Source organism: Ornithorhynchus anatinus, chromosome 16, assembly GCF_004115215.2.
Source record: "Ornithorhynchus anatinus isolate Pmale09 chromosome 16, mOrnAna1.pri.v4, whole genome shotgun sequence".
Lineage (NCBI taxonomy): Eukaryota > Metazoa > Chordata > Mammalia > Monotremata > Ornithorhynchidae > Ornithorhynchus > Ornithorhynchus anatinus.
In genome coordinates this window covers 33,435,387-33,463,331 of record NC_041743.1, presented here as the reverse complement: position 1 = coordinate 33,463,331, position 27,945 = coordinate 33,435,387, and the positions used below count along the sequence as shown (strand labels likewise).

Here is a 27,945-nt window from a genome sequence, read left to right as displayed (position 1 = left end):
AACTGTAGAGAAGCAAAGCCAGACTCCCTAATCTAGGGAGCAAATTTAAATGTAGCATATCTTTAAACTGTCATCCTTAACTAGAGAAGTCTGACATCCCACTGGATACACTGATGCAGAACTAGGTACAAGAAAATATTTCCACTTTTTACTTCTAAAACCTGCTAATATAATGCAGTCTCCCAGGAGCACAGAGTGGAGAAAAAATTTGATCTCTAAAGAACAGGCTACTTTTGCCTTAGCAAAAATAAAACTGAGTTTTCAAAATTGTCTCTAGCATGTCAAAAATATGCTATATTTTCCTACTCTATGTTTGTTGCCTTTTCTCCCTTCCTCTTGCCCCTTCTGCTGCAAAATTAAACAAACCCTCAGTCACCACAGCACAGAGCAGTCCTGGATACAGCCTGGGAATCTTCAGGTTCAAGGGGCTTGAGAGGGAACCTTCAGAGGTCTTCTAGTAATAAGAAAATAAGTACACAAGCAACATCATTTTGGGTCAGACCAGTGGTCTATCCGGCCAAGAATTAGGTCTCCAACAGGGGCAACAAAATATTCTCAGATAGATGGATGTTAAATCAGACCAGATACCACCAGAACAGAACCCATCACAACAACATAAGGAAATCGATCACTTCTACCAACTCTACTGCGGTTTTTCGTGTCTACCTATTGAATTGTATTGTACTCTCCCAAGCATTTATTACAGAGCTCTGCATACATTAAGTGCTCAATAAATACCACTGGCTGATTGAGAACAGTTCATTATCAATGGTATTGATTGAGCGCTTACTACGTGCAGAGCATTGTCCTAAGTGCTTGGGAGAGTACATACAGTTGTGGATCAAACTTTCCTGGCTCATAAGGGAGTAGAGTAGCTGACGGGATAAATTCAATCTGCCTGCCTGGACACTGAGATAGGTAATGGGACTTTTTTTTTTCCAAAAAGACAGTGGTCTTAATCTAAACCTGCAAATGATGAAATTGTATAATACATATGAAGCCCTATGGGGATTTTGTCTTCCAGAAGAGCAAGTTTATAAACTCCCTGATCACTGTGACATGCAGTCCCACAAAATGGAAATGAAAATAAATGGAAACAAAATGTTAGTTCCCTTATGACATCCTTTCCAACATTGAAATCATCAACATTGAGTATCCAGAGGGCATTTTGGAAACTGGTGATCAATTTTAAATGTTGCACCTGAAAGTCTTTGCCAGTGATTGCTGACTGCAGCAAATGCTAAGAAGGAGATGGATATCACAAGAGGGAGAAGAAAGGGAAAAATTAAATCACCAATGGATAGATGATTTTGCATTTAAAAATGCAGTAACGGCCCACCAGGATCAGAGTTTTCACATATTTTAAAGTTAGAAAAAAAAGTAATGTTCACTGCTTTAACTCTACTAGAAGCAGCATGGCCTAGTGGAAAGAGCCAGGCCTAGGAGTCAGAGGACCTGGGTTCTAATGCTGCCTCCACCACTTGATCGTTGTGTGACCTTGGGCAAGTCACTTAACCTCTCTGTGCTTCAATTTTCTCATCTGTAAATTTGAGATTAAATACTTGCTCTCTCTCTCCTACTTAAGAGTATGAACTCCACTGATCTAATTATCTTTTATCTACCCATTTTTAGTACAGTGCTTGGCACACAGCAAGTGCAAAACGAACATCATAATTATTACTGTTGCTTTCTATTGACCGATTATTTGTGAAGTTATATTCCTTCACCACACCCAAGTTACTCCTGTCCTTTCATCCTCCTCCCATTAACCAGGCTTTTTCTAGTAGCAGCAGTAAAAACACAAGCCTGCCGCTCTCTTACTGGGTCTGAAAACACATTATGGAATTTTTTTTTTTCCTTGGAGAGTAGTGAAATGGAGAGAAAGCTTCCCTGTAACTAAAGGAAATTCACAACCTCCCTAGGCTGCCCCTATTTCCAAATCTCATTAGTTTTCCAGTGTGTACAAAGAACACCAACATTTTCACGTTTTACAAGACTTACCACTTCCTTTATTATAAATAAAGCTACATAAAATACAAAATATTAAGAATTCAACACTTTGTTTCACAACCAGCACTTTGGAAATAAAAAAGATAGCCCTTTGTCTTTACTTTTTATTAAAAAAAGAGAAAAAATTCAGGGGATATTCTTTAGTGGAATACCTTAAAGAAACAAGCAAAAAAGGAACTGAATGCATTTTTATCTAGTTCTTGCACTCCATGGCCTCTTCACAGTGAAATCTAATAAGCCCAGAACAAGGGAATAATAAATAAAGGTATTTACCACCTGTATGTTCTCAAAGCTAACCAGGCCTTCACCAACAGAAAGGCACAAGTTATCAAGATCATATAAAAACCCCTGTTCAGTTGGTGTTTTAGCTCTAGAGCAGTCACCTGATTGAGAATCCACAAACTGAGTGTAACTCCTATCTCCCTCAATTCAAGCCAGTCACAGTACCTGGTCTGACGTACCTGGATGTTATGAAGTGACTTCTAGTTGTGGGAGGTAAGGAGGCCCGGGCTTGGTACTCTGTAGCTAGGACAAGCTGATGACCTAAAAGCTCGTGAGAGGAGATGGGGCCAGGACCCAAGGTGGAGGGAGAGAAGGCATTTCTTAGCAGTTTAAAAATTACCTCAGGCTAGCCTGTCCAAACCCTCTCCAACTATAGTTCCACTCCATTAGTTTTTACTCATATAGCTCACTGTGAAATGTTGATACACCTGATAGGCAGAAGAGACAGCATTTAAGCTGTAACGGAGCAAGGTCCTGCCAGAGTCCAACTACTGCCCTTCTCCTGGGAAAAGAGGAGTTCCCTGCCCTGTACAGTTCCATCACAGTGGAACCAAGGATGCCGAGAGTACTCAATTACTGTACAGTAGCTTTAAAAGAATCAGTCGGAAGATCACTTAACATTTGCCCATTAGAAATGATAGCAGATGCTTGAAGTTCCCCTTCATGCTCCGGAACCACGTTTAAGCTGCCATTCTAAGACACCAAGAGGAAACCTCGACTCTAAGTGAAAGTTCCTGATATGTGTACAGTGTCTCTGCCTTCCCCGGGACACTGTTGCACTTGGGCAACCAATTCCTTCGAGACAGAGCACACACAAACCCGGCACCTTCTGGACCAGGCTTGAGAAAGTACGAGCTTGGGTACGTCACCATAGTAAAAGCAATACTGATAGTTCACATCACAAATAAATACAACAAACAGTCTGCTAAAGTAAAATATCCGCTTAAAAAAAGGCCATTTGGGAACCCAGATTCTGTTTTCTTAGATATTTAAAAAAACATCCATTTGTTCTGGTTTGAAATGTGAGTCGGAGACCTAAGCAAAATACCGGTAAGGGAATGACAGTCATCCAGGGCCCAATCCAGGACAGCTTGTTTCTAGACTTCGTAGGAGCTGAAGGATAAGTCCAGGTTGACTGTTTTCTCTCCTGTACCCCCACTGTCCATCGGATACCAAATTTCTCCAGGCAGCAGCCTCTTCATATCAAAACCCTTCAGGTGTAAAAGGGTTTTCTTCATCTTTTCATCCTTGTGACGTGCCCTGTTGACACTTTCTCTTACTTATGAGCTTAGTGGTACCTGCAGAAACATCTTGCATTATTGGTCATCCCCTCTTCAACAACTTGGATACTGCAATATCCACAAACAGAGATGGGCGTGTGAGTCTGGCCCTGTCCAGGCAGGACTCGGAATCCTCAGAAGGCTCTAGCTCCTAAGAGTTCTAGGGGCCTTCTGCTCCAGAATCTGTTTCTCCTTTCTCACCTTCCTGGAATACTGTTTTTCCTACTCGCAGTCCCCAACCCTTCAGCTAAAGCCAGCTCCTCTCTCTCTAAGAATGCTGGCCAGGAGCTCTTCTGCAGAGCAGGAACAGGAGTGTTCAAAGCAAAGTGATAGGAAATCCACAACCCACAAGACGGTGTCTGGGTCTGAATAGCAGGTCAGCAACATCCTGGACAGGAAGATGGAGCCAAATGCAGGTGCTGCTAAAAGGTTTTTTAAAAAGTAGAAGTCATACGCTCCCCACCCTTCTGTGCCTGTCCTTCAATTCTCCCTCCTTCTTCCCCCTATTGGCCCAAACAGCAGCCAAAATTAATTTAGCAATACACATGAGGGGTGAGCTTCAAGCAGAAGTTACTGGACTTGACCAATAAATACCATGTTGCTACTGAGTCCCCAGCTACCATGGCTAAGGACCTAGGGCCTTTTGACAATAGCCAGGGCCCTCCTGGGTGTCTCCACCCACTGTCAATCCAGAGTCTCAGTTTTGCATTTCCAAAGCAAAATGTTCACATGGAGATTCCTATGCTCAATTCAGGACTGTGACTCATTTCTTTCTTTGGTGCTGCTCATCACCAACTCAGCGGGTGAAAAAGATTCTTTGGACCCAAGAAAAACCAACACTGAATAGCCAAGGGGGTAAAGAAGCATCGGGTATCTTCCCTGTGTTCCCCTATAGTACTGGCTTTCTCAGAAATGGCCATTGGTTTCCCTGAAAGGGTAAAATAAGAGCTTCCGGTAAAGACAGTCATCCCCCAGATGAGGATTACAGGGTAATCTTAGCAGCTTGGGCTTGTCGGGGTGGCTTCTTTTTTCTCTCCAAAAGGGTCCCTTGGAAGATCAGTGTGCTCTGAAGGCTGGTGAAGCGCATACTCGCTGATCAGAGCTGAGGTGTTCTTCAGCATCTCAGAGAAGGAATCCACAGTCTTGCGGTAAAGACTACGGTGCAGGACGAATGGGCGGAAGAGGTTCACAGGTTCTGCCTTCCTGAAAACCTCTGGGATTCCCACTGCCACAGGTATCTTCCGGTTGCCAACAAAGAAATGACAGAGTTTCTTCTCCAGGAGGCTCTTCTCCAGGAACCTGAGCAGGTCAGACACCCTGGCCTCCAGCTTCTCGGCTTCCCAGTCCCCAGCGGGCCGGGCCAGGAGCAGATGAAAGAGGACCGTTTTCAGGTGGTAGTTGGTGAGGCCGCTGGGGCCCGTCAGGTGGCCCTGCTTCCTGTGAAGGAAAGAGACGATCTGGAAGCAGCTGAGGTGGCAGGAATTTTCGGGCAACGTCTTGGCGATGGTCTTGAAGAACTGCCTCTCGTAGACGGCGAAGGAGAGAAACCAGTAAGTGTTTGAAGTGGGAGGAGCCAGGGGGTTGCCCCTGGGGAAGTGAGAGACAAAGTAGAGGTCAGAGTCTTCACACTGGACCACTGGCATGATGTTAAAGGGAATGAATTTCCCTGATCGGAACTTGATTTTCAAAGCTCCAGGTGTGTCCAGGTGCCTAAAAGCCAGATCAAATTCATACTTGCGGGAGATGCGTTGCCAGGCTTTGGTCAAGGCGATCTGGAACCACTTCATGACCTGGTCCGTATCCAGGTAGGAAGAATCCTTAAAGCACAGTAAGTCCTCCATGTCCCTGCTGGGCCGGGTTTTGTTGTTCTTACTGTGCAAGAGACACAACATGTCCTCCCCTAGCTTGGTCTTGCCACAGATGCAGCCTGTCGGGTCCTCATCAGCCCGGCACACCTTGATCTTGCCATAGCCTTGGCGGTCCGGGGGGATGGATTTTGTGGTGCACCAGACCTCAGGATAGAAGCGGTAGGGCTCCGGCGGGGCAAAGACCACGTAGAGGTCACAGAGCAGGGGCTTTTCCACCCGCCAGTTCTCGTACATGCTTCCCACCCCAATGAAATCCTCCACCTCCATGTCTGCATCCCGGTTACACACGCTCCTCAGCGCCTCCAGTAAATCATCCACGAAGCCTTCCACAAACTCTCGCGTCCTGGCTGTGTCACTGGAGGCCCCCCGGATGCACCGCTCATAGAAGTTGGTCAGCAGCGCCTTTTTGGGCAGAGTGACTTCTTTAAAGGTGTTCCCTAGCCCAGTCAGCTCCTCTTCCTCCCCTAGTGGCTCCTGGGAGCTCCCGTCCTGGTAGTCCTGCCGCCACACCTCAATGACCAGGAAGAGGATCATGCACAGGGTACTCCACAGGTCCCACGCTACCTGGCCCTCACCTGGCCGCCCGCCGGCCTCCGTGGCCATCTCCAGAGCCGTCTTCTCTGCTGTCATTTTGGCCATCTCCTCTTCTAGACGTAGCTGCTCCAACTGGAGCTTCTCATACTGTTCCTTCATCTTCCGGATGGTCTCCTCCTCGGTTTCGGGGATTGTGGTGCTCTCTCGGGGGAAGAGGAGTGGGTGATTGATAATAGTGGTCACCACCACCAGGCAAACTTTGAAGATCCCGGCGGTCATGGTGAGGCCTTCCTGGAGAAGAGATTAAAATTAAAAAGTGAGAGGTGTGACAATCTCCTTTGACCTTCTGAAAATAGATAAGTCCCAAGGAAGATGATCTCATTAACACCTGGAACCCTTTTTGGGCCAGACTTGAAGATCTGGGGCATCATCCTGCCTACTTCCCAGACCCTTTTTTTTAAAAAAAGGGGTATTTTTTAAGCACTTACTCTGTGTCAAGCACTGTTCTAAATACTAGGGCAGATACAAGTCAATCAGTTCTGATGCAATCCCTGTCCCATATGGAACTCAGTCTAAGGAGACTAACTGTGCCTGCCTCAACTCCACTGATCATAAAATTGACCCAACAGCACTTTTAATCACTTATGCTCTCAGTCACCCAGGCAAATGGTTACCTGCACATTAAAGTCAGATAACATCAATATTTAGGGTAATTTTGACTCTTTCCCCCAATTTTCTCCATTCATCTGTTACTCAATGTGATTCCAGTTGCCCTCTCATTCTTACCCTCTCATTCTTAATGAACGGTGCCATATCCTGGAAAAAATGCCTTTGTCTCCCACTGTTACAATGATCACTGCCAATATCTAACTCATGGCTCCATATGTCATTCACTGTGCTGTTAGTCAATCAGTCACATTTGGTTCCAAGGCAACTGGAAGACTGCAGTATTTAGTAGACATGATTCCTGCCCTCAAGACATTTACAGTCTAGGAAGGGAAACAGACAGTAAAAAAGTTACAGGATGGGAAAAAAATCAGGAGTGTAAAGCTTTGTACATAAATTCAGCAGTGGAGGTGGGAGTTTCCATATGCTACAGTGATATAGAAGTGCTGAAGTGGAAGACAGGCAGGGAGATGAGCGACTAATCAGGGAAGGCTTCCCAGAGGAACTGTGAGTCTAACTGTTGTCTGTCACCTGGCGACAGTCCAAGTGTCTCTGGAAGCAGACGTCTAACAAACAGAAACTAGCCATCTTTCCCGATATCTGCAACAGCCTGTTGCTCCGCCTTCTATTAATAGCAACAACAATAATACCTTGACTTTTTATTATACTATCACCTTTTCAGAGCCCAGTCACATTAATTAGATCTTTTTTTCTGAGAACATTCCAGTTAGTAGGAAGAGGGAGGTATTATTATCATCCCCACTTTACAGATGAAAAACCTGAGACACAGAAAGGCTAAGTGATTTGTCTGAAGTCATCCAGCAGGCTAGACCCACCTAACTCTCCTGATTTCCAGAACTGTGTGCTTTCCACTGAAATCCAGAGTCTTCCCTTTAACCAGTCCTGAGGAGGCAGAGGGAGGTTTTTTCCTTCCACCCTATTCAGAGGAACAGGTCTCGGGGCGTGTAGAAGTCAGCTGACTTTAAGCAAGAGAAAGGAAATCTCGAGATGGCTCCGCCTAGGTGAACTGAAAAGGAATGTGGTGAGAAATTGGAAAATATCTGCCTCTAAGGTCAGAGATCTTTAGAGGCTACCGAGCAGTAAGAGTAGCTGCATTTAAATTATACTCTGTTAATGTAAGCTCCTTGTGGGTATGTGTCATTTTGCTATTCTGTACTTCCCAAACACCCAGTACAGTGTCCCACAACCAAGAGGGACTCTATAGAAGCTACCACTACTTGTAACAACAATTGTGGTATTTGTTAAACACTGACTGTGTACCAGGAACTGTACTAAGTACTGGGGGGAGGGGGTGGGATACAAGCAAATCGGGTTGGATACAGTCCCTGTCCCACATGGGGCTTACAGTCTTAATTCCCATTTTCCAGATGAGGTAACTGAGGCACACAGAAGTGAAGTAATTTGCCCAAGGCCTCACAGCAGACAAGTGGCAGAGCCAGGATTAAAAGCCAGATCTGAATCCCAGGCCTGTGCTGCTTCTTCCACTACTACTGAGCATTCACTGGGTACAATCCTTCACTCTTCCTCTGGGTATTACTATACCTAGGTTATTCCAGACAGTTGGATGACTATCCTCCCGGGAAAGAGATTCCACAGTCTCCCTGAGTAACCTAACCCAGAGCTTAGCAATTCTAATAACCAGGAAGTTCCTCCTTACACCTATTCAAAAATAACTTCAGTTGCAGTGCAAACTCCCTTCTCTTTTTTCTGATCAGAGGAGAACAGCCAGTCACCATTTTCTGTGCAACATCTATTTACATGTTTGGAAGACTGAACAGAGAAGTCAGTGAAAATCATCCTAAATGAAACCCCCAGTACCCTCCCCATCACACTCTCTTCCCCAGCCACAGGACAGAATGACGGTTTTGAACCTCCAGACTGTAACCTCACTGTGAGCAGGGAATGTGTCTGTTTTACTGTACTCTCCCAAGCGCTTAGTACAGTGTTCTACACACAGCAAGCACTCAATAAATATGACTGATCAGGGAGGATGGGACCTTATGCATTTCTCTGTGCTCCCACAGAGCCAAAGAGGTTTAGCTTGTGGTTCTCCCTTACTCATCCCGTTCATGAAACAACACGCTTTCCTGGGCAGAAGCTGGGAAGCAAGTTTGAGAGGTTCTTGGCTGTGAGACAGGGTAATTCTAGGCCTCATTAAACTTTAGAAGTCATCGTTGTTTTGAACATCACACTGTGAAGAAAGCCCAATACTTGTGAAGTGTCAGAGCAAAAGCATTCACCCCCAAGGATCAGAGTTCAAATCCTGACAGGTGAAACACCCACCCAGGCTGTGCCAAGAGAATGACAGGAGTGGTAATAGTAATTGTTGTATTCGTTAAGTGCCTACTGTTTGCCAGGCACTGTACTAAGCGCTGGGGTGGATACAAGCAAATCGGGTTGGACAGGGTCCCTGTCCCATATGGAGCTCACAGTCTCATTCCCCATTTTAAAGATGAGGGCACTGAGACCCAGACAAGTGAAGTGTCTTGCCCAAGGTCACAGAGCAGACAAGTGGTGGAGTCAGGATTAGAACCCATGACCTTCTGACTTCCAGGTCCATGCTCTTATCCACTACGCCATGCTGCTTCTCAACCCAGCAGGCCAGAGACTCAAAATTTGGAAGGTTTGGAGTAAATGCAGGGGTATGTGCTAGAAACTGCAATCTTGGTACAAAGCAGAGATTTCCCAGGTACAGCTCCGCACTCCACTATCCCTCACATACCCCGACAACAAACCACATGCCACACTGTCACCCTAGCCTTCAAAGTGGGTGGGGTTCTCAATCTTGGCACACACCCCACAAAACGGGAAACTATTTTTTTAATGCAAGTATCTAGTCAAGAGAATTGTAGAACTAAAATGGTTGGGGCCAGGGAGTTGGGAAACAGGGAGACTAAAGGTCACTTCTAAAGACGCTGAAAGGTGGAGGAAGCTGGCCTGAAGCCTTATCTGAATTATTTCTTCCTCAAAACAATGGGGCAATACCCTTCCTTTCAAATTGTTAAATTCACCTTATTTTTAAAGACAAAACTCCCAACGGACCTCTTGTGCCCAACTCCCTCCCCTAAGGCAAGTTAGTCACAGTATGGGGCACAGCATGAAGTGATGGGTGGGATCTAGTTGGCCGGACCAGTTTTAAAAATACTCTGATGGGTCACGTCATAGGGCACAGTTTTTTATCGGTTTGCAAGGAAATTGGCAGGAAGCACTGCTGAGTTCCTCTCTCTCTCTCTCTCCCTCTCCCCCCACCCAGCCTCCTAGAAGGCGGTTGCCCTGTATGCACATTTCAAACCTAAAAATAGCCTGGCAGGGCTCCCAGGGTCACGGGTGGGCCTTGGGAAGCTAGCACGTACCCCCGGCCCAGACCGGACACCGGCAGAGGCACAGACTGGAGATGTTTCATCTTATGTCGTAGTACCAAACATTCCCTCCCCCTTTCCTCCCCAAAGTTTCTTCTGCCACCCAGCTAATTCCATTCTCCAACCATGCTGAATGTGTCCTTCACACAGTGGGAACAGAATCCTTCCCACTGGCTCTTCCCTCTCCACTGTTTCTAAATATTATGCCCATTTGTTACCCTCCTTCCCCGCAAAAATCTTGATCCCCAGTTCAGGGTGATGAATTTTTCATGATTTTTTGTGATCTTTCAGATTTGATTTTCTACCCTCCCCAACCTCTCCTTGCTTTGTGGGGTGATGATGGCAGTCCTATGCTATGAACATAGAGGAGAGAGCACAGGTCTTGAAATCAGAGGATCAGGTTCTAACCCCAGCTCTTTCCTTTGCCCGCTGTGTGACCTTGGACAAGTCATTTCAACTCCTCAATGACTCAGTTTCCTCATCTGTAAAATGGGACTAAGATACCTGTTCTCCCTCCCTATTCTCCCTGTAACCCCCACAACTGGATCCAACCTGAATATCTTGTATCTACCCCAGTGTACCCCAGTGCTTAGTACGGCGCTTGACACACTATGAGCATTTAACAAACGCTACGAATTATTATTATTATAGGCCTCTCTTTTCCAACAAGTCTCCTTTCCAGATAGAATCCCAACATTAGGCTGAAAAGACCCAATTGGACCACATCCCGACACCACGTGCCTCAGATGGAGACTCCCGGAAGCAGAAGCATCATTTTTCTTTCACGCATTCACTCTCTCACTGAAGCAAAGCGAAACCACAGGGCAATGGGGCTTGTCTGAGTGCTGGGTAGTACATACTGGGTGTTGGGTCCCATCCGCGGTGCAGGCTGGCCCTCGGAACGCTCCAGCCCGAGCTCTGTCAGAAAGTCGGCAGGACGGAGAAGCAGGACGGAGAAGCCGCTGGCTTTTTTCCAGACTTCCAGCAACTGTCTCTGGGGAGGTTGTGGTTCCCTGAAAATGTGATTTAGCTGAGCTCCGGGACCCATAATCCAGTTATACTAAATACATAATCCAGGTGCATGAGTGGGGCATTCCAAGCCCCACCCTGCCTGTCAGCTGGCTAGCGACACTAATTACCACAGAAGCCGCCACCCAGGAGTTATGTAATCTAAAGAAGAAGAAAAATCATTTCTGCTTTAAAGTGGGACAGTAACTCTCAGATCAGATTGTCGTCGGCTCATTCCCTTCCCCAACTCCTTACCACCTCTGGGAACTCAAGCCGGGAAAACCCTGTTGGATTTGGGTTGCAGCCTTCCTTGCTCCCACCCCCTGGCTCAGTAGTTACAATCAAACCCAGGGCAAAACTGGGAGGATCCTTGTGGAAATGCCTGGACACGCTGCCTGGATTGGGATGCCACAGGGACGAGGTCAGAAATTTGATTGCAGGGAAAAAGGAGAGCTGCCTATTGAACAAACCCAGTAAAAGGCATTTATCAACTGCTTAACTGTGGAATTGGCTTTATCCGTGAACAACGTGGTCTCCCAAAAACACACTGGGGAACTGGTGGGATGAGATCCAGGGAACCTGTGCTGCTAAACTGGTCGGCTCCCAGTGCTCTCCCCTGATAATAATTGTGGCATTTGTCAAGCGCCTATTACTTGCCAAGCACTGTACTGAGCACTGGGGTAGATAAGTGGGGTATAATCCCTGTCCCACATAGGGTTCACAGCCTAAAGGGGCGGGAAACGGGCATTTTATCCTCATTTTACAGATGAAAAAACTGAAGCCCAGAGAAGCAAAGTGACTTCCCCAAGGCCATCCAGCAGGCAATTGGCAGGGTACTAGGTAGCAGCCCTCAAAGCAGCAATCTCATTCAGCTGTCCTCTCGATGTGCCCCTGGTGTCCACAATAGGCGTCACTGGCGGGGAGACCGCTCAGGGGGCCCAAGTTAGTGGTGGGAGATCTGCAGGTCTCCCCAAAGGAGCCCTTCTACCTCTCGGTCCACATCATCTCACAGCAATCCTACTTATCAACTCCGCCTTTGCCAACCTTATGCCCGGTAGCGACCCCGACAGAAGCACAAGAAATGATAGGTTTACTTTCTCTGCCCTTCTATGGTGTAGGTCTTGGGAGGGGTGGACATAAAAGCACAAGCAGTGCTGTTACCGAATCAAACGTCCACCAGCCCAGTATTCTGTCTCTGACTGGAACACGATATTCGCAGGAAACATGTGATGGTTACCCTCCTCGAATATTCATCCTTGAATAAGCCCAAACTCTTCTTAATCTACTCATATTTTCAGCCTACTTCTTCCTGAAGGAAGCAATTGCACAGATCGACCATCCAGTGTGTGAAGAAAGGTAACCTTTTGCTCAATGCCCCAAAAGCCCCCAGACCCTTCCTTACACCCACCACAAGAATAAATGGTGGTATTTGTATTTGTTAAGCGCTTACTATGTGCAAAGCACTGTTCTAAGCGCTGGTGGATACAAGGAGATCAGGCTGTCCCACGTGGGGCTCACAGTTTTAATCCCGATTTTACAGATGAGGTAACTGAGGCACAGAGAAGTTAAGTGACTTGCCCAAAGTCACACAGCTGGCAATGGCAGAGCCGGGATTCGAACCCGTGAACTCTGACTCCCAAGCCTGGGCTCTTTCCACTGTGCCATGCTGCTTCTGTCAGCTCCTTGAAGGCTGGGGGTCACATCTACTATTTCTCTAGTATATTCTGCCCACAGCAGGTGCTCCATACATTCTAACGATTGTTTTCAACTGCTGCTTTAGGGCTTCGGTGGGTTGGGCTGGTGAACAACAGTTTCTCCTGCCCCTTGTTCGTCCTTCTCTGCCCTTTGTAGGGTCAAGACTTGTAAGTTACAGGTTGCAGAGTGACAGAGACCCCAGCATTCCCCAGCACTCTTATCTGCCAGGACACATCAGTGGGCAGCAGGGGGACAAGAAAAAAAAAATCAATCAATAGTACTGACGGTGCTTTACTCTGTACAGACAGCATGCTACTAAATTGAGAAGCGGCGTGGCTCAGTGGAAAGAGCATGGGCTTTGGAGTCAGGGCTCATGAGTTCGAATCCCAGCTCTGCCACTTGTCGGCTGTGTGACTGTGGGCAAGTCACTTAACTTCTCTGTGCCTCAGTTCCCTCATCTGTAAAATGGGGATCAAGACTGTGAGCCCCACGTGGGACAACCTGATTCCCCTATGTCTACCCCAGCGCTTAGAACAGTGCTCGGCACATAGTAAGCGCTTAACAAATACCAACATTATTAAATTCTTGGGGGGAAAAAAAAGCCCACAGTAAGTAGACTTGATCCCTGCCCTCAGGGAGCTCATAATCTAGTCCAAAGGGTGTTAGGTGAGTGCTGGGACTTTTAACTTGAGGGGAGCCCTGGAGCTGGGCGCTGGGCCCTCCATGTCCCTCCTCAGAACCTCTCTTTTCTCCCTGTATTCCTGCCACTTTTGGAGATGGCACATCCAAAGGAGAGTACTAGGGAGGGGCAGGGTGGGTGGGGCACATCCCTGGGGTTTATTTCTTATTCTCAGAGCAATCTATAATGTGATGATACAAGGGGGAGGGGGAAACCTGCCTCTTGAAATGCATATTATGTCATATGTTTACTGTAGTCTTTTCAGAGTCTGTTTAACAGTGGTCCACTTTAATGTAGATGAATAACCTTGTAAGCAAATAGATGATCACTGTCCAAACTCGAATCCTGCCAATTTCCTTTCCAACTATTCTCTTCCCACCTCCCTCTCCAAAATGACAATTCAAAGGGTGGAGATGCATTCCTCCCTCCCCTCCACCCCCAAAATGCTCCAGCTAAAAAATGGTTCTGGCAATTTTGGTCATCAGGACCAAAGACCACCTTAAAAGGTCTGTGTGAATAAATGCTGCCACTGGGGAATACTTTTCAGGGCAGACCTTCCCCTGAAGGTAAGGCAACTCTCAATCAGTGGTATTTACTGAGCACTTACTGTGCACACAGCACTGTTTTAAGTGCTTGGGAAAGTACAATACAGTGGAGTTGGTAGACACCTGCCCTTAAGGAGTTTTCCTAAGCCTTTTTTTTGCCCTCATCCCCAGCTCTGGATGCTCTGCAGATGTCGGCTAGGGAATGGCCTAGTACAGCAGGTTCCACAATGGTCATCCAAAAAAATCTTTTGAAAAAATGATTTTTTTAGCATGAAAGTTGACATCCTTCCCATGTACAGGAAATTCAGGATCTACTCCATCTCCTCCCATTATGTGGAGATTTGAAAAGAGTCTTTCCCATTAACCTCCCTTCCCCAATAGGTTGGCATACCGTTTCTCTCTACCTTCCTTCCTACCTCTCCTCCCTTCTCTCTGTCTACCGCCCACCCCGCACGCTCCGCTCCTCTGCCGCCCAGAGGATATTGTATATCTAGCAGTTTGTGCCTGCTTCTTTCCTTCAGGGAACTGAACACTCTATAGTGGCAGGAATCACAGCTTTTATTTTTGAATGTTCCCCAAAGGCCTAATACAGTTATCTGCACAGAGTAGATGTTCAATAAATGTTGTTAAAGATGGTGAATTCCAAACATTATTTCATTCAAATTAAGGCTGTTGCTATTTTCCCCCAGTTACAAATGAGGAAACGGGCCCAAGAATTAGAAAAACGGGATCGCTTCTGGCAACTGGACCGGAAAAGAGACTCCATTCTTTGTATCCCCCTTGCCAGAGTCTTCATCCACTAAATGACGCCATAATCCTTAAATGGCTTAGGTTACATCAGTTAATCATAGTTGTAGAGTACTTAGTGTGTGAAGAACAGTACTTGGGGAAGAAATGCTTGGGGGAGTACAATATACCAGTTGGTAGACATGTTCTCTGCCCCCAAGAAGCTTACAATCTAGAGGGGTAGATAGAGTTTAAAATAAATTAAATAAAATTGTGGATAAGGGCTATGAGCTGTTGTATAACCTATAGTGGAAACAAACCCAGGGAGCTTGGTTAAAAATTTCCTTTCACAAAAGAGAATTTCATTAATGCTAATGTTACTTTGAAATAATTTACTTCATCGAGTGGGGAACATTTTCTCTCACAATGAAATATACCCACATACACCATTCTGCCTACTTTATGATAATAATAATAATAATGTTGGTGTTTATTAAGCGCTTACTATGTGCCGAGCACTGTTCTAAGCGCTGGGGTAGACACAGGGGAATCAGGATGTCCCACGTGGGGCTCACAGTCTTAATCCCCATTTTACAGATGAGGTAACTGAAGCACAGAGAAGTTAAGTGACTTGCCCACAGTCACACAGCTGACAAGTGGCAGAGCTGGGATTCGAACTCATGACCTCTGACTCCAAAGCCCATGCTCTTTCCACTGAGCCACGCTGCTTCTCTATGGGCACACCCATGGTTTGACTAGGCAGAGAAACACAATCTCTCCTTTCTTTACACTCACTGCCACCTTTACCTCTTCCCCTGCATTAACTTGGTGCAGTGGAGGACAGAGTTTTTGACAGAGCAGCAGCAGAGGGCCTATTTAATTCCATGCACACTCCCTGGAGGAAGGGAACAGACAGTAACCTGGGTTAGCAGGCATTTGGTGGGGAGAAGCATATGTCCACAGAGGAAAAACAGACAGGTTTGTGGTGGGGAGAAGCATATGTCCACAGAGGAAAAAACAGACAGGGGTTTATGGTGGGCAGAGTCACTTTTGGCTCCAACGTTAGAAAAATCTAACCACCCCAAAATAATCTACTGAAGCTATACCTTTTCTCTGAGATGATTCTTTAGGAAGGCTGGAAAGGTGTCAGGGCTGGAAAGGATTCAGCCCCTGTGCTCTAATCCCGGCTCCGCCACTTGTCTGCTGTGTGACCTTGGGCAAGTCACTTATCTTCTCTGTGCCTCAATCCCTAATCTGTAAAATGGGGTTTAAGACTGAGAGCCCTTTTTGGGACAGGGACTATGTCCGACCTGATTATCTTGTATCTACCCCTGCGCTTAGAACAGTGTCTGGCACACAGCACTTTCCAAATACCACAATTATTATTAATCTTTTTGTAGCTGAACTGGAAAAAAGAGCTTATTTTATGAAAGGAAAAAAAGTCTCCCCAGGACTCCTGTCTCTTTCCACTCATTCTTCAATCCCCATTGATGCTGGCTGTTAAGGGCTCTGCACTATCTCGAGAAGTTCCCGGATCCTATCTCCCTGGGTTACTGCACCATGTGGGCTTCCAGTCACCCACCGTGGGCTGGAGCTGCTCTCCATGCAAGTTCACACATGTGCAAGATTGACTGAACTCTCAGCCCTGGGACCTGCAAACCAAACGGCTCCCAGCTCTGGGAGAGCCTCCTCAGGGCCCCCAGCCACCCTGGGAGTTACACTTCACAGAGTTCTTAGGCAGAAACAGAGGGCCTGAGTGGGGGGCAGGGAGAAAGAGGAAGGTAGTGGTGGTGATAGGGGTGGGGAGAAACTAGTGAGGGTGGGAAAGGAAGTGCAGAGATCAGTGGGTGTGCAAACACACAGAGCCTTTGTGCCTGAGAATATTAAAAGCTCTTTTATCTTAGTGAGAGGGAGGAAAACAAAACTCTGCCCCCTTATAAAAAATTAAAAATTCATTTTTGTTTCTCTGCTTGTTCTCTCTGCTTCAAAAGGTTCCGGCTGAACAGTCTAGGTGTCTGTTCTCTTCTCCCCACCCCAAGCACCTTGCTGCATTATTCATGTGAGTCTGAGTGATTACAGACTGTAATATCAGGGAACTAAGTTAATGTTGGCCATTTTCTCCCATTTACTTTTAAGTAGGTACGTGCTAAAACAACCCACCATAGCAGTAGCAATAATAATGATAATTGTGGTACTTGTAAAGTGCCTACTACATGCAAAGCATTGTACTAGGGGGCTGAGGGTAAATGCAGATAATCAGGCCAGATCCAGTCCCTGTTCCATATGGGGCTCAGCTTTTAAGTAGTAGGGAGAAACAGGTACCGGATCCCTTTGTTGGGTAGGGATTGTCCTCTATCTGTTGCCTAATTGATACTTCCAAGCGCTTAGTACAGTGCTCTGCACACAGTAAGCACTCAGTAAATACGACAATGAATGAAATTTTGCAGATGAGGTCCAGAGAAGTTTAAATGACTTGCCCAGGTCACACAGCATTGATGGTGTATATATCTACAATTCTTTTATTTATATTAATGCTATTGATGCCTGTTTTACTTGTTTGATGTCTGGCCTCCCCCCTTCTAGACTATAAACCCATTGTGGCAGGGACTGTCCGTCTTTATTGCTGAACTGTACTTTCCAAGGGCTTAGTAGAGCTCTCTGCACATAGTAAGCGCTAAATAAATATGATTGAATGAATGAACATAGCAGGCACATGACAGAGCCAGGATTAAAACCCAGGTTCTGTGGCCTCCAGGCCCATGCTTTTTCCACTAAGCCACAATTTAAACCTTTCATTTTTAATTTCACTTTAGGTTTGATGTGTGGAACAAGAAGTAGAAGTATGTTCTCACCATAATCTTGAGATGGGGGGAGAGCGATCGATCAAGCAGTCAATGGTACTTATTGAGTGCTTACTGTGCACAAAGCACTGTGGTAACTTACCAGCTCATCTGCTCTGCCTGGGACAGACTTCTTCGTCTTCATCAGGAGCAGCAAGGTCCAGGGGAAAGAGCAAGGGCCTGGGAGTCCGATAACCTGGGTTCTAACCCTGGCTCTTTTAGTTGACTGCTCTGCAACCTTGGGCCAGTCAGCTAACTTCTCAGTGCCTCAGTTTCCTCATCTGTAAAATACGGATTCAATATCTGTTCTCCCTCCTGCTTAGGCTGTGAGCCCCATGTGGGGCAGGGACAGTGTCCAACCTGATTAACTTGTATCTATCCTAGTAGTTAGAACAGAGCTTGACATGTGACAGTAAGTACTTAGCAAATACCACCATCACAATAATAATGATATGGTCTGATTAATAATAATGATCCGGTCTGATTCTGGGGACAGTTACCAAAACACCTCATACTGCCATCACATACCACACTTTGTCTGGGTAGACAGAAACTGTGGCAATTTAAATTAGTGGTGCTGTTGATGAGAATAAGTGTCAGAATCCCCACTGACCCCATCCACACTTCCTCCTGCAACCAAGGGCAGGATGCCAGGGGTCAATCACAATTCCTACAGATGATATGTAAACCAAAGACTCTTCTTCTTGCGGTTATGGCTTCTTTTTTGGTTCTCGTGCCAGGGTAAGATTATTAACCCTAGTCTCCTGATAGAATTCCAGCTCAGAAATTACATTCTGCCTATTTAACATTCCTCTGGAGTGGTAGTGGGCTGCAGCATTATGCTTTATTTTCTGCACCAAAGCCACTGGGACGTGCCATTGATGCTCACATATGTCAGGGTGGAGTGGGACGGAAAGACAAAATAGTCCATTCTCTGACGACACTTGATGGGAAGAGGGCTACTTCTTCTGTGCCTCAGAAAAGTGCAAGACAGCAATTAAGGGTGAGAGACCCACCGTGAGATTCTTACTTGGCTGCACTCTACATGGCTTCTGCTGTTCTCACTCACCAAGGTTTGTACTTCTGCTCCCCTGGAAGCTTGCAAAGGGCTCACACAAAAAAACATACAGTCAACAGTACTTGGTAGCTAGAGAAGTCACTTTTAAGCACTGGGGAGAAGATAGAGATTGAACCATGGAACCAAAGGGGGCCTGGTACAAAGGCTGAAAGGTGCCAGAGGAAATGAAGTAGAGGAGCAAAGAGCGGGAGATGAAGCAGTAAATGGGCACTGGTAGGGAATGATAGAAGTGGGGCGGGGTAGAGGTAAGAAATAATTCTGTAGATAAGAAGGCAGAGAAACAAGTGAAGTGAGACTTTACAGAAGTGTATAGTTTACCAAGGACTGTTGACTGTATGGTCAACCAGGAGACTAGAGCAAGAATCTGGAGAGAAACACCTACAGCAAGTTCTTTCATCTGCTGCTTGTAGGCTATTTAGCAAGCTCAGAAACACCGTAGTGGATGAAATGATGCTCAGGAGCACCGAAGCACTGGGGAGTAGAGATTGAACCATGAAAAATAGTAAAGGAGAGGCTACATGGAAAATAGTCTCCCCCAAAGAGACAACTTTGAAAATGACACTATTTTAAATCCTAATCAATAGCTTTTATTGAACACCTGCTAAGCATTTGGGAGAGTAGAGTACAAGAGAGTTGATAGACAAGGTCCCTGCCCACAGTGAGTTACAGTCTAGAGGATGAAAGCTGCTTCAATTGTCACAGCTAGTACCCTCCATTTCTCTGTGCTTCAGTTTCCTCAACTGCAAAATGGGGATTAAATACCTGTTCCTCCTTCTACTTAGACTGTGAGCCTCATGTGGGACAGGGACTATGCCCAACCTAAATAACTTGTACATATCCCAGCACTTAGAATAGTGTTTGACACACAGTAAGCACTAAACAAATACCATAAAAAAGTAAAGAAAGAATCCTGTTTCTGTGCCTCTCCTTCTCTTCAGAACAATTAGAAAGGGAAGAACCCAAGAAACACACCAGGAGGCAGATGGGATGAAATGGGTGCTTAGCGAATGCTAAATCATTTCCTCTTCCATTTATTTCCCAGTTCAGAAAGAAAGTGATGATCTGCAGCCACAGAGACATTTTTTCACCCCTAGATCACGGCTATCGTGTCAATCTACAGGCAGCAATACCTATCACAGGATAGAGTCCTGGCCTTCTCTAGCAGTGAGGTGGAACATTTTGGCTTCATTAAATCCACCACCCCACCAATCTTCCCTGGCATCTTTCTTGATCCCTGTTGCCACCTTTTCCAGTTTCCACCTGATGCAAAAGGATTGCTGGGCATCAAGTTCTCACTTTACTCTTGGTCTCTGACAAGGGATACCCCATAAAAGGCAGTGATCCCATGCTAATGTGTTGTCGAGAATCTGACATAGATTGTCTTGGTTAGACTTCACAATCCCCCATGGCCTGGTATAAAGGACCCTCAACTTCTGACAAAGAGGTAAATCAATCATATTTATTGTTTACTGTGTGCAGAGCACCGTATTAAGCATTTAGGAAAGTACAAAATAACAATATAACAGACACATTCCCTGCCCATAACGAGTTTACGTAAAGCCAAACCTTAATTCTGGACACAGGTAGTCCATTCCAGGGGAACCATGAGAGTACAGCTGTGTTGGCTGGGCTCCCACACTTGCTCATTCCAGGTTTCTGACAAAAGCCTGAGAGTTTCCAGTTAGGACTGAAAAGACCCAAATAATGGCTATTTGAGCTACTAGCTCTTTGAGGCCAGTCCCTGACCAATCTTCATCTCTCCTAAAATCCCTATTCCTCTTTTTAACCCCAAGCTCAAAATGAAAAGTTGGGTCAACCTGAACCAGGGCTATTCAGAAGTTAGGTTTCTGCATCTGCCATGAAGGCTCTGGCCAGAATTAAAGCAATCAGTCTCTTTAGCACCTTTTGAGCACTGAAAGTTCTGTAGTCTCAGGCTAGTGTCCTTCACTAATCATGTTATTATACGGTGGCCTTTCAGATTTTCCCCTCTCCAGTTTCTGGCTCATTTTGTGTGATGGGGAAGCAACGGCTGAAAATCTCCCTCACCTTGCAGGCCCCGCAGCATATGGAAGCCAAGAAAGGGAGTTCTTGCATCATTAGCAGTTTTCACTCCGCTCACCACACCCTGGATGCTCTTAGTCATCCCAGGTGAGCGAGTCACCAAACTGGATTCCCACCTCACACATCCTATGCTTTCATTCCATGTGAGTGTTTCAATTGCCAGCTTCCCGACCCCAGAACAAAATCCTTCACTTTAGAGGAGAGAGAAAGGTGGCTTCCATCTGTGTGGGTCACAGATGCAAGCTCCAGGAGACACAAAGCTTCCACTAGATACATCTCAATGGTATTTATTGAAAGCTTTCCATGCGCAGAGCTCTGAACTAAGTGCTTGAGAGCGTATAATGCAATACGGGACTGGACTCACTGTATGTTTCCCTAGATGACTCTGAAGGAGTTCAAATTATATGATCCAGTCTAGCTCACTGCCTAGTCTGAGTCAAGCTTAATCAATGTTTGCCCAACTGACATTTCTTTCATTTGGTTAGGTCTGTTTGGGCCCAACCTGACTTCTGGGAGAGCCAGATGAGGACTGGTGGTGCAGAAAGGGTGGAGGAGGAGGCGGGGAGGGTAACTTGCCATTCATATTGTTTGGGTCCTGTGGTCAAGTGGATGCACACAGACTTTGCATATATCCAAAGTAGTATACATGCATAATGATGTCACATATGCTGTAGTCTCCTCTGCTCAAAAAGGCCTTGATTGGGCCTAAACAGTTGAGTAGGCTGGGCTGGACTGAGGCCCGTGGACCAGATGTGAGCCCAAACAGAGGTCCGATGCTTCTCTACCCATTTACCATTTGCTGCCAATCTACCCCCTATAGCCCCACTGCAGGATGGACTGTGCGTGGCAAAGGGTTAAATCAGCCAGAAAGCACAAGCCTCCCATTCTCCTTTCTGCATTTGCCTCACAGTGCATCTCTCTTATAAATAGATTCCAAGGATCCTAGTCTCTAGTGAAAGAAGGTCCCTGCATTCATGGAGGGGTCAAATAACTGCAAATATTTTAAGCGCTTACTAAGCGTTGGGGTAGATACATGCAAATTGGGTTTGGACACAGTCCCTGTCCCACATGGAGCTCACAGACTTAACCTCCATTTTACAGATGAGGTAACTGAGTACAGAGAAGTGAAGTGACTTGCCCAAAGTCACACAGCACACAGTGGTGGAGCTGTGATTAGAACCTGGTCCTTCTGACTCCCACAAGCTTCTATCCCCAAATTTGAATTATTAGTAGTGGCTGTTTTGGAAAGGACGCGGAATCTGTTTTTGGAATAATCTTCTCCTTAGGACTCCACCCTCCCCACTTTGGGTATTACTACCCAGGGTGGGTACTGATAAAGTGACAATTTGATGATAGCTTTACTTCAGCCACTCCCATAGTTTGCAGTCAAACACTAGTGATGATATCAGCTGGAGCTAGGGATTGTTTTGCCAACAGTGAGCTCCTGACTTCTTCCCCCTCAACATACCTTGTGTATTCTCTTCATCTATCAGTCAGTAGTATCTTTTACTTCCCCATTATGTGCAGATCACTAGACTGAGTGCTGAGGTACTGAGATGGCGTGAATGCCCTTCAAGGTGTTTACAATCTAGATAAAATTAATTACCGATAGGAGAAAGGACAGTGGAAAGAGGGATGGGTATGTAGATGAGTACACGGTAGAGCAGTACAGTAAAATAATAGAGTGTACAAGTTAACATTTTTCATACAAACCCTTCCTTCCTGCTGCAGAGATTGGGTTGGGGGTGGGCTGTGACTGCACCCTTCTATTTCTCCTTCTCCGCCCAGGTACGCATCTCTAAGAGAAGCAGGGTGACTCATTTGAAAGAGTCTGGGCTTGGGAGTCAGCAGTCATGGATTCGAATTCCGCTTCTGCCACTTGTCAGCTGGGTGACTGTGGGCAAGTCACTTAACTTCTTTTTGCCTCAATTACCTCATCTGTAAAATGGGGATTAAGACTGAGCCTCACGTGGGACAATCTGATTACCCTGTACCTACCCCAGCACTCAGAACAGTGCTCTGCACATAGTAAGCGCTTAGCAAATACCAGCATTATTATTATTACTATTATCTCTATCAAGGGTCTTTCTGCCACAACTTCGGCATGGCTGGACCTGTCACTACCGATCGAACAATGTTTTTCCATCTCCTGTTACTTCAAAGACTAGAAGGCGGGTTTTCAAACTAAGTCCTACCAAAAATTTACTTTAAGGAGATTGAGGAAATGTGTTTCTTTTGTTGCCTCTAGAATTATTGGGGATTAAGTGCTAAGGATTTTTTTATTATTGTTAGTGTTTGCTTTGTTTCTACAAATGTTTTTGTTCCCCATTCTGGTTTATCAGCTATTTCCTTCTCCATTAGATACAGCTGCTGATGATCCAACCTGAGGTCAAATATTCAGCTGTCTACAAAAAGGGTGCAAAACATTGCTCTAGAGAATCTCTATCAAAGCAGCTTCTCCTGTGGCTAAACCTCCAGGTAAAAGTTCTACAACTTGAGAGGGAGCGATCCAGTTCCTACATAACAATACCAGTCATACAGAAATCTGATTGAAAGTTTGCCCAGGAGGTTCAAATACTTTACAGCCCTTAAAAAAAAGGGGGGGGGGGGACGAGGGGGAGACACCAACTATAAAGCAACAAACAAAAAAAGCCTCTGTTCCTCTATTTAAGAGGAGTTCCTAATGGAAAAAAGGCACTTTTTTAAACAACTCAATAATAAGACTAAAGCACACACGAAATGACAGAACCAGGGTTAAAGTCTCAGGGGTTGCCACCAGTGAATAGTGTCAGCTACATTTTACTGTACATCTGAAATTAATGAAGCTGCTGTATGGTATTTAAACTCAACAGCGTCCTCATTCACCTAGTTGGTGAACAGAGATATAATAACGACACCAAGCCCATGGAAAAAAATGAGAACTGCCTGGAGCAGCAACACAGGCACAACACAAATTGGAATTAGTAAACAATGAAAGACAAAAAAACACTTCTAGTTGCTCAGATGAAATGATAGCCGGGTGCAAAGGTGCCATTAATTATTAAAAACTGGTGTGGGTAGAGCTGCACCCAGTTCATGCAATTCTTCGCTTGAGTGTATTTCAGCTTGATCAGAGCCAGCGTGCTCTAAAACTTTGAGACATCTCCGAACTAGGACTGAACTGTTGGCCTCTGTAGATGGTTAGTTGGGGCAAGATATACGACCCTGATTCTTAGTGGGAAGGAAAAAACAACTTCTCCACAAGTAATTTTAGGCTCAACAACTGGGTTTTAAATGTACATTTTGCTAGGCTCTCTCAAAGAATCTTGCTGCAAGCCTTGAATTTGGGATTGAGAACAGTCTGCTGTCAATGCTAGTCCAGAGAGAGGGGTGGAAAAACCCCAGAGAGTCTCCAATGATGAGTAAAACATTCTCTTTGATGTTTTAAATTTGTGGGGCCCGCTTTTAACTAAAGTATTCCCCTCCGATGATCTGTTTCTCTTCCTTTCCTTCATTATTCTCTGACTTCTCCCTTCCCTTCTATATTAAAGAGGCACATGCAGTATACCCAACGCCGGCCAGAAGCATTAGCAATGAGTCTTTCAGGTGGAAAGTTTAGCCAGTGCTACGCACATGCTTATTTTGAGATCCCCAAAAGGGAACGCTAGAGGGGAAGACATTGATGATGAAAGCCTGCACATTGCTTCACTGCTTTTCTACTTCTTTTTTATGTTTTAAACCGACGCTCCTTTGGAGCTGGGAGGGATGGGAGAGACCTTTCCTGCGTGCAAGCCTGAAAGAAGCCTTCTCCACTCCTCGTTTCAGGGATGATAAACAATTCCCTGTATCCCCCTTCCCTCTGAGGGTTAAATAACGGAGATGTTGCCCATCAGAGAAAACGGGGAAAACTCCTCAGTTCAAAGCAGATGCTCCTGATGCAACACTATCAGCTGGGGTCAGGGTGAAAGGGGTGAGAGGTGGGCTTCGTAGCTGACCTCACCCACTGTAGCCTCCCTGACCAAGGCAGACATTTGGGGAGAAAAGTGGAAAAAAAACAGAAGCAGCGTGTTCAGTGGAAAGAGCCCGGGCTTGGGAGTCAGAGGTTATGGGTTCTAATCCCCTCCTCCACCATTGGTCAGCTTGTGTAACTTTGGGCAAGTCACTTAATTTCTCTGGGCCTCAATTACCTCCATCTGTCAAAGGGGGATCAAGACTGTGAGCCCCAACGTGGGACAACCTGATCATCTTGTATCCCCCTAGCGCTTAGAACAGTGCTTTGCACGCAGTAAGCGCTTAACAAAGGCCATCATCATTATTCATTCACCGTATTTACTGAGCACTTACTATGTGCAGAGTACTGTACTAAGCGCTTGGAATGTACAATTCGCAAGAGATAGAGACAATCCCTGTCCGAAAATAACAGGCTTACAGTCCCAGCCCACCTAATGGCAAGAGAACGGGCTTGAGAGTCTGAGGACGTGGGTTCGAATCCTGACTCCTCCACTTACCGGCTGTGTGCTTTGGCAAGTCCCTTCGCTTCTCTGTGCCTCAGTTCCCTCGTCTGTAAAATGGGGATTTAAAACCGTGAACCCCATGTGGGACGTGGGCTGTGTCCAACCTGATTCATTTATTCACTCAATCGTACTCACTGAGGGCTTACTGTGTGCAGAACACTGTAGTAAGCGCTTGGAAAATCACAACTCAGCAACAAATGGAGACAATCCCTGCCCAACAACGGGCTCACAGTCTAGATTACTTCTAGAACAGTCTCTGCCCACATAGTAAACGCTTAACAAATAACATGATCATTATGATTATTATTTCCCCAGCTCTTTTCTACTGCGATCGAGTAAGGTTCAAAGCCAGGGAGGCGATCGAAATTCAATAGGGGGTCGGGGGGGAGAACAGAGGGAGCGGCTCGAATCAATCATTCATTCGATCGTACTTATTGAGCGCCCAGTACAGCCCTCTGCACACAGTAAGGGTTCAATAAATACGATTGAATACTGGCGTTGCAGGGCACTGTACTAAGCGCTTGGAAAGGGTAATTCAGCAACGAACAGAGAGGATCCTCCCGCCACTTGGCCTGCGTGGAAGATTCCTCCCCGAGCTGGAGGCAGGGGCTTGGGGAGGGAGGAGGGGTCCCCCTTGCATCCCGCTGGGGAAAGAAATAACGTTTTTCCAAAAAGAGAAGGCAAGAGGAAGGCCCGCGGGCCGGACACTTACTCTGAGCGGTGCCACTCTGCAAAAGTTTGCTGGGCCGAGCTGATGAATCCAGAGACCCGGAGGCCAAGGAGGCGACCTTCCTCCTTAATTACGATGGGGATGGGGATGAGTACCGATGATGAGTCCCTCCTCAGGCCTCCGATCAGCACCGCCAACTAATGGGCCGCTAGGTTACTCATTTCTGATGTCAGAGCAACTTTTCCTCCATATAAGAACAAAACACAGGCTCAATTTCTGCCTGCGAGAGGAGCTCCTTAAGGAGGTCCACCCTGGTTAGGGGAGGTCGTAGGGGGGCAGATCCGGAGGTCCCTCTGGGCTGGGTCTTTCCGGGCCTTTTTGGTTCGGGAGGGCAGGGGCAGAGGTCAGGAGGGGCACAGAGGGTTTGGGCCGATACCCCCCCCCCCCCCCGGCCAGAGAGGAGCAGCTGCAGAGGAGCCCGAAGAGCGCGCCCTTAAAATTCCTTTGGTGCCCGGGAAATCAAAAGGGGGCAGCTACATCTTTCCTCTTTTATATATGGCGTGTGTGTGTGCAAGTTGATCCGCCACCACATCCGAATCAGACCCGCAATGTCTGGGTGTGCAGGAGGAAAATGGCAGGCGAAAATAGTCCCTCTCTCTGGCTCCAAATTACCAACAGTTCTTCCGTTTTCTGACAGTTTTCTCCGGGTCTCCACTCACTTCTCTGCTTAATCCTTCTCCAGGCTCTCTTACCGGTTCTTTTCTCCTGCCCACCTATGGCTCATGCCTCTTATTGAAGTTCCACTTCCTCCATATTTGGTAGACCATAAACTCTGCCCATCCTCAAAGATTTCCTGAGATCACTTCTCCAGATGACCTTCCATGAGTAATAATAATAATGTTGGTATTTGTTGAGCGCTTACTATGCTCAGAACACTGTTCTAAGCACTGGGGTAGATACAGGGTAAGCAGTTTGTCCCACACGAGGCTCACAGTCTTAATCCCCATTTTACAGATGAGGGAAGTGAGGCCCAGAGAAGTGAAGTGACTTGCCCACAGTCACACAGCTGACAAGTGGCAGAGCCGGGATTCGAACCCATGGCCTCTGACTCCCAAGCCCGGGTTCTTTGCCCTGAGCCACGCTGCTTCCCAGTGAGAGGCACCCGTAATGCTTCGGGTGGGTCTCCTTTCTCGAGTGGGAGAGGTACAGTAGAAACCGCAGCATGAGCTTCCTGGTTAAACTGCCTTTCCTCTGATGCTGTACAAATGGCAGTTTTCTCCAGCCTCAGCCTCAAACAGAGAAATTAGCAGAAGCCCACCGGTTTAGAGGTCTAAAAGAAATCATTCTGCAAGGTAGTAAGAATATAAAAATGGAAAACTTGACAGCTCGCATTAGTGTCCATTAGATGCCTCATCTCTACGGGAGTGCAGAATGTGTAAAAGAGCTGGGGGGAAATTTGTTGGGATGATAAAGGGACTGCTTGACGAGATGGGACCTACATGTTTTAAATTTTTTTTCTGCAAACCGACAGGCATTTTCAATTTTGTTTTTTCGAATCTTCGACGTGGTGTTTATTTCGTTGAAACCCTGAGTTAGTCTCCCCAAGGTGACAAGCCTACGCATGGGCCGATTTCGACACTGGTCCGCAATGCCTATCTGATATCACACCATGGTCAGCCCATCACAGCTGGAATATGAGCAGGAGGTTAAAAAAAACCAAACAGCTGTGTGGACAGATTTACTGATCTGTTAGAAGAAAATACCATTGATGATGCAGTGAACAGGAAGTCTGTACTATGGTTAACAGACCTGTTGAGGGGTATATGGCCAACATCATTTTCCAAGTTGGCCAATTTGTTTTATCACCATCTAATTTCACTCTAACTGATCATTTTTGGAATTATATGAAATCATACATTATCTGAACAAAAATCCTCTGGATTTTTCATTTTCATTCTTTCCCTTTACCAGGATCACTTAAAGACTTCCTTTTTGCTAAATCTAATGGATCCTATTCTCTCCCGATTCTCTTCAACGCCTTGGCTGCCTTTGGACATTGCAGCCCCCCAATCCCCTTCTCCTGAAAATACAACAAGCTTCCGTTTTCTGACAGTTTTCTCCTGGGTCCTC

General features: G+C 46.1%; 1 protein-coding gene across 2 annotated transcripts; it reads right to left on the bottom strand.

Moving 5' to 3' along the window:
• Positions 1–1,978: 1,978 nt before the first annotated feature.
• LOC100081672 (inositol 1,4,5-trisphosphate receptor interacting protein) lies at positions 1,979–26,196 on the bottom strand. Of its 2 annotated transcripts, XM_029081228.2 has the most exons (3): positions 25,858–26,196; positions 10,881–11,033; positions 1,979–6,265 (listed from the first exon to the last, which is right to left on the bottom strand). In XM_029081228.2, exon 3 carries the CDS (start codon positions 6,251–6,253, stop codon positions 4,568–4,570), a length of 1,686 nt encoding a protein of 561 aa, XP_028937061.1. In that variant the 5' UTR covers positions 6,254–6,265; positions 10,881–11,033; positions 25,858–26,196; the 3' UTR covers positions 1,979–4,567. The 2 variants fall into 2 exon arrangements, with proteins under 2 accessions (XP_028937061.1, XP_007665847.1); XM_007667657.3 differs by lacking the exon at positions 10,881–11,033.
• Between the last annotated feature and the right edge of the window lie 1,749 nt (positions 26,197–27,945).

Excerpts from the sequence above, each read along its gene's own strand:
- LOC100081672 (XM_029081228.2), bottom strand. The coding sequence starts at position 6,253 with ATGACCGCCGGGATCTTCAAAGTTTGCCTGGTGGTGGTGACCACTATT.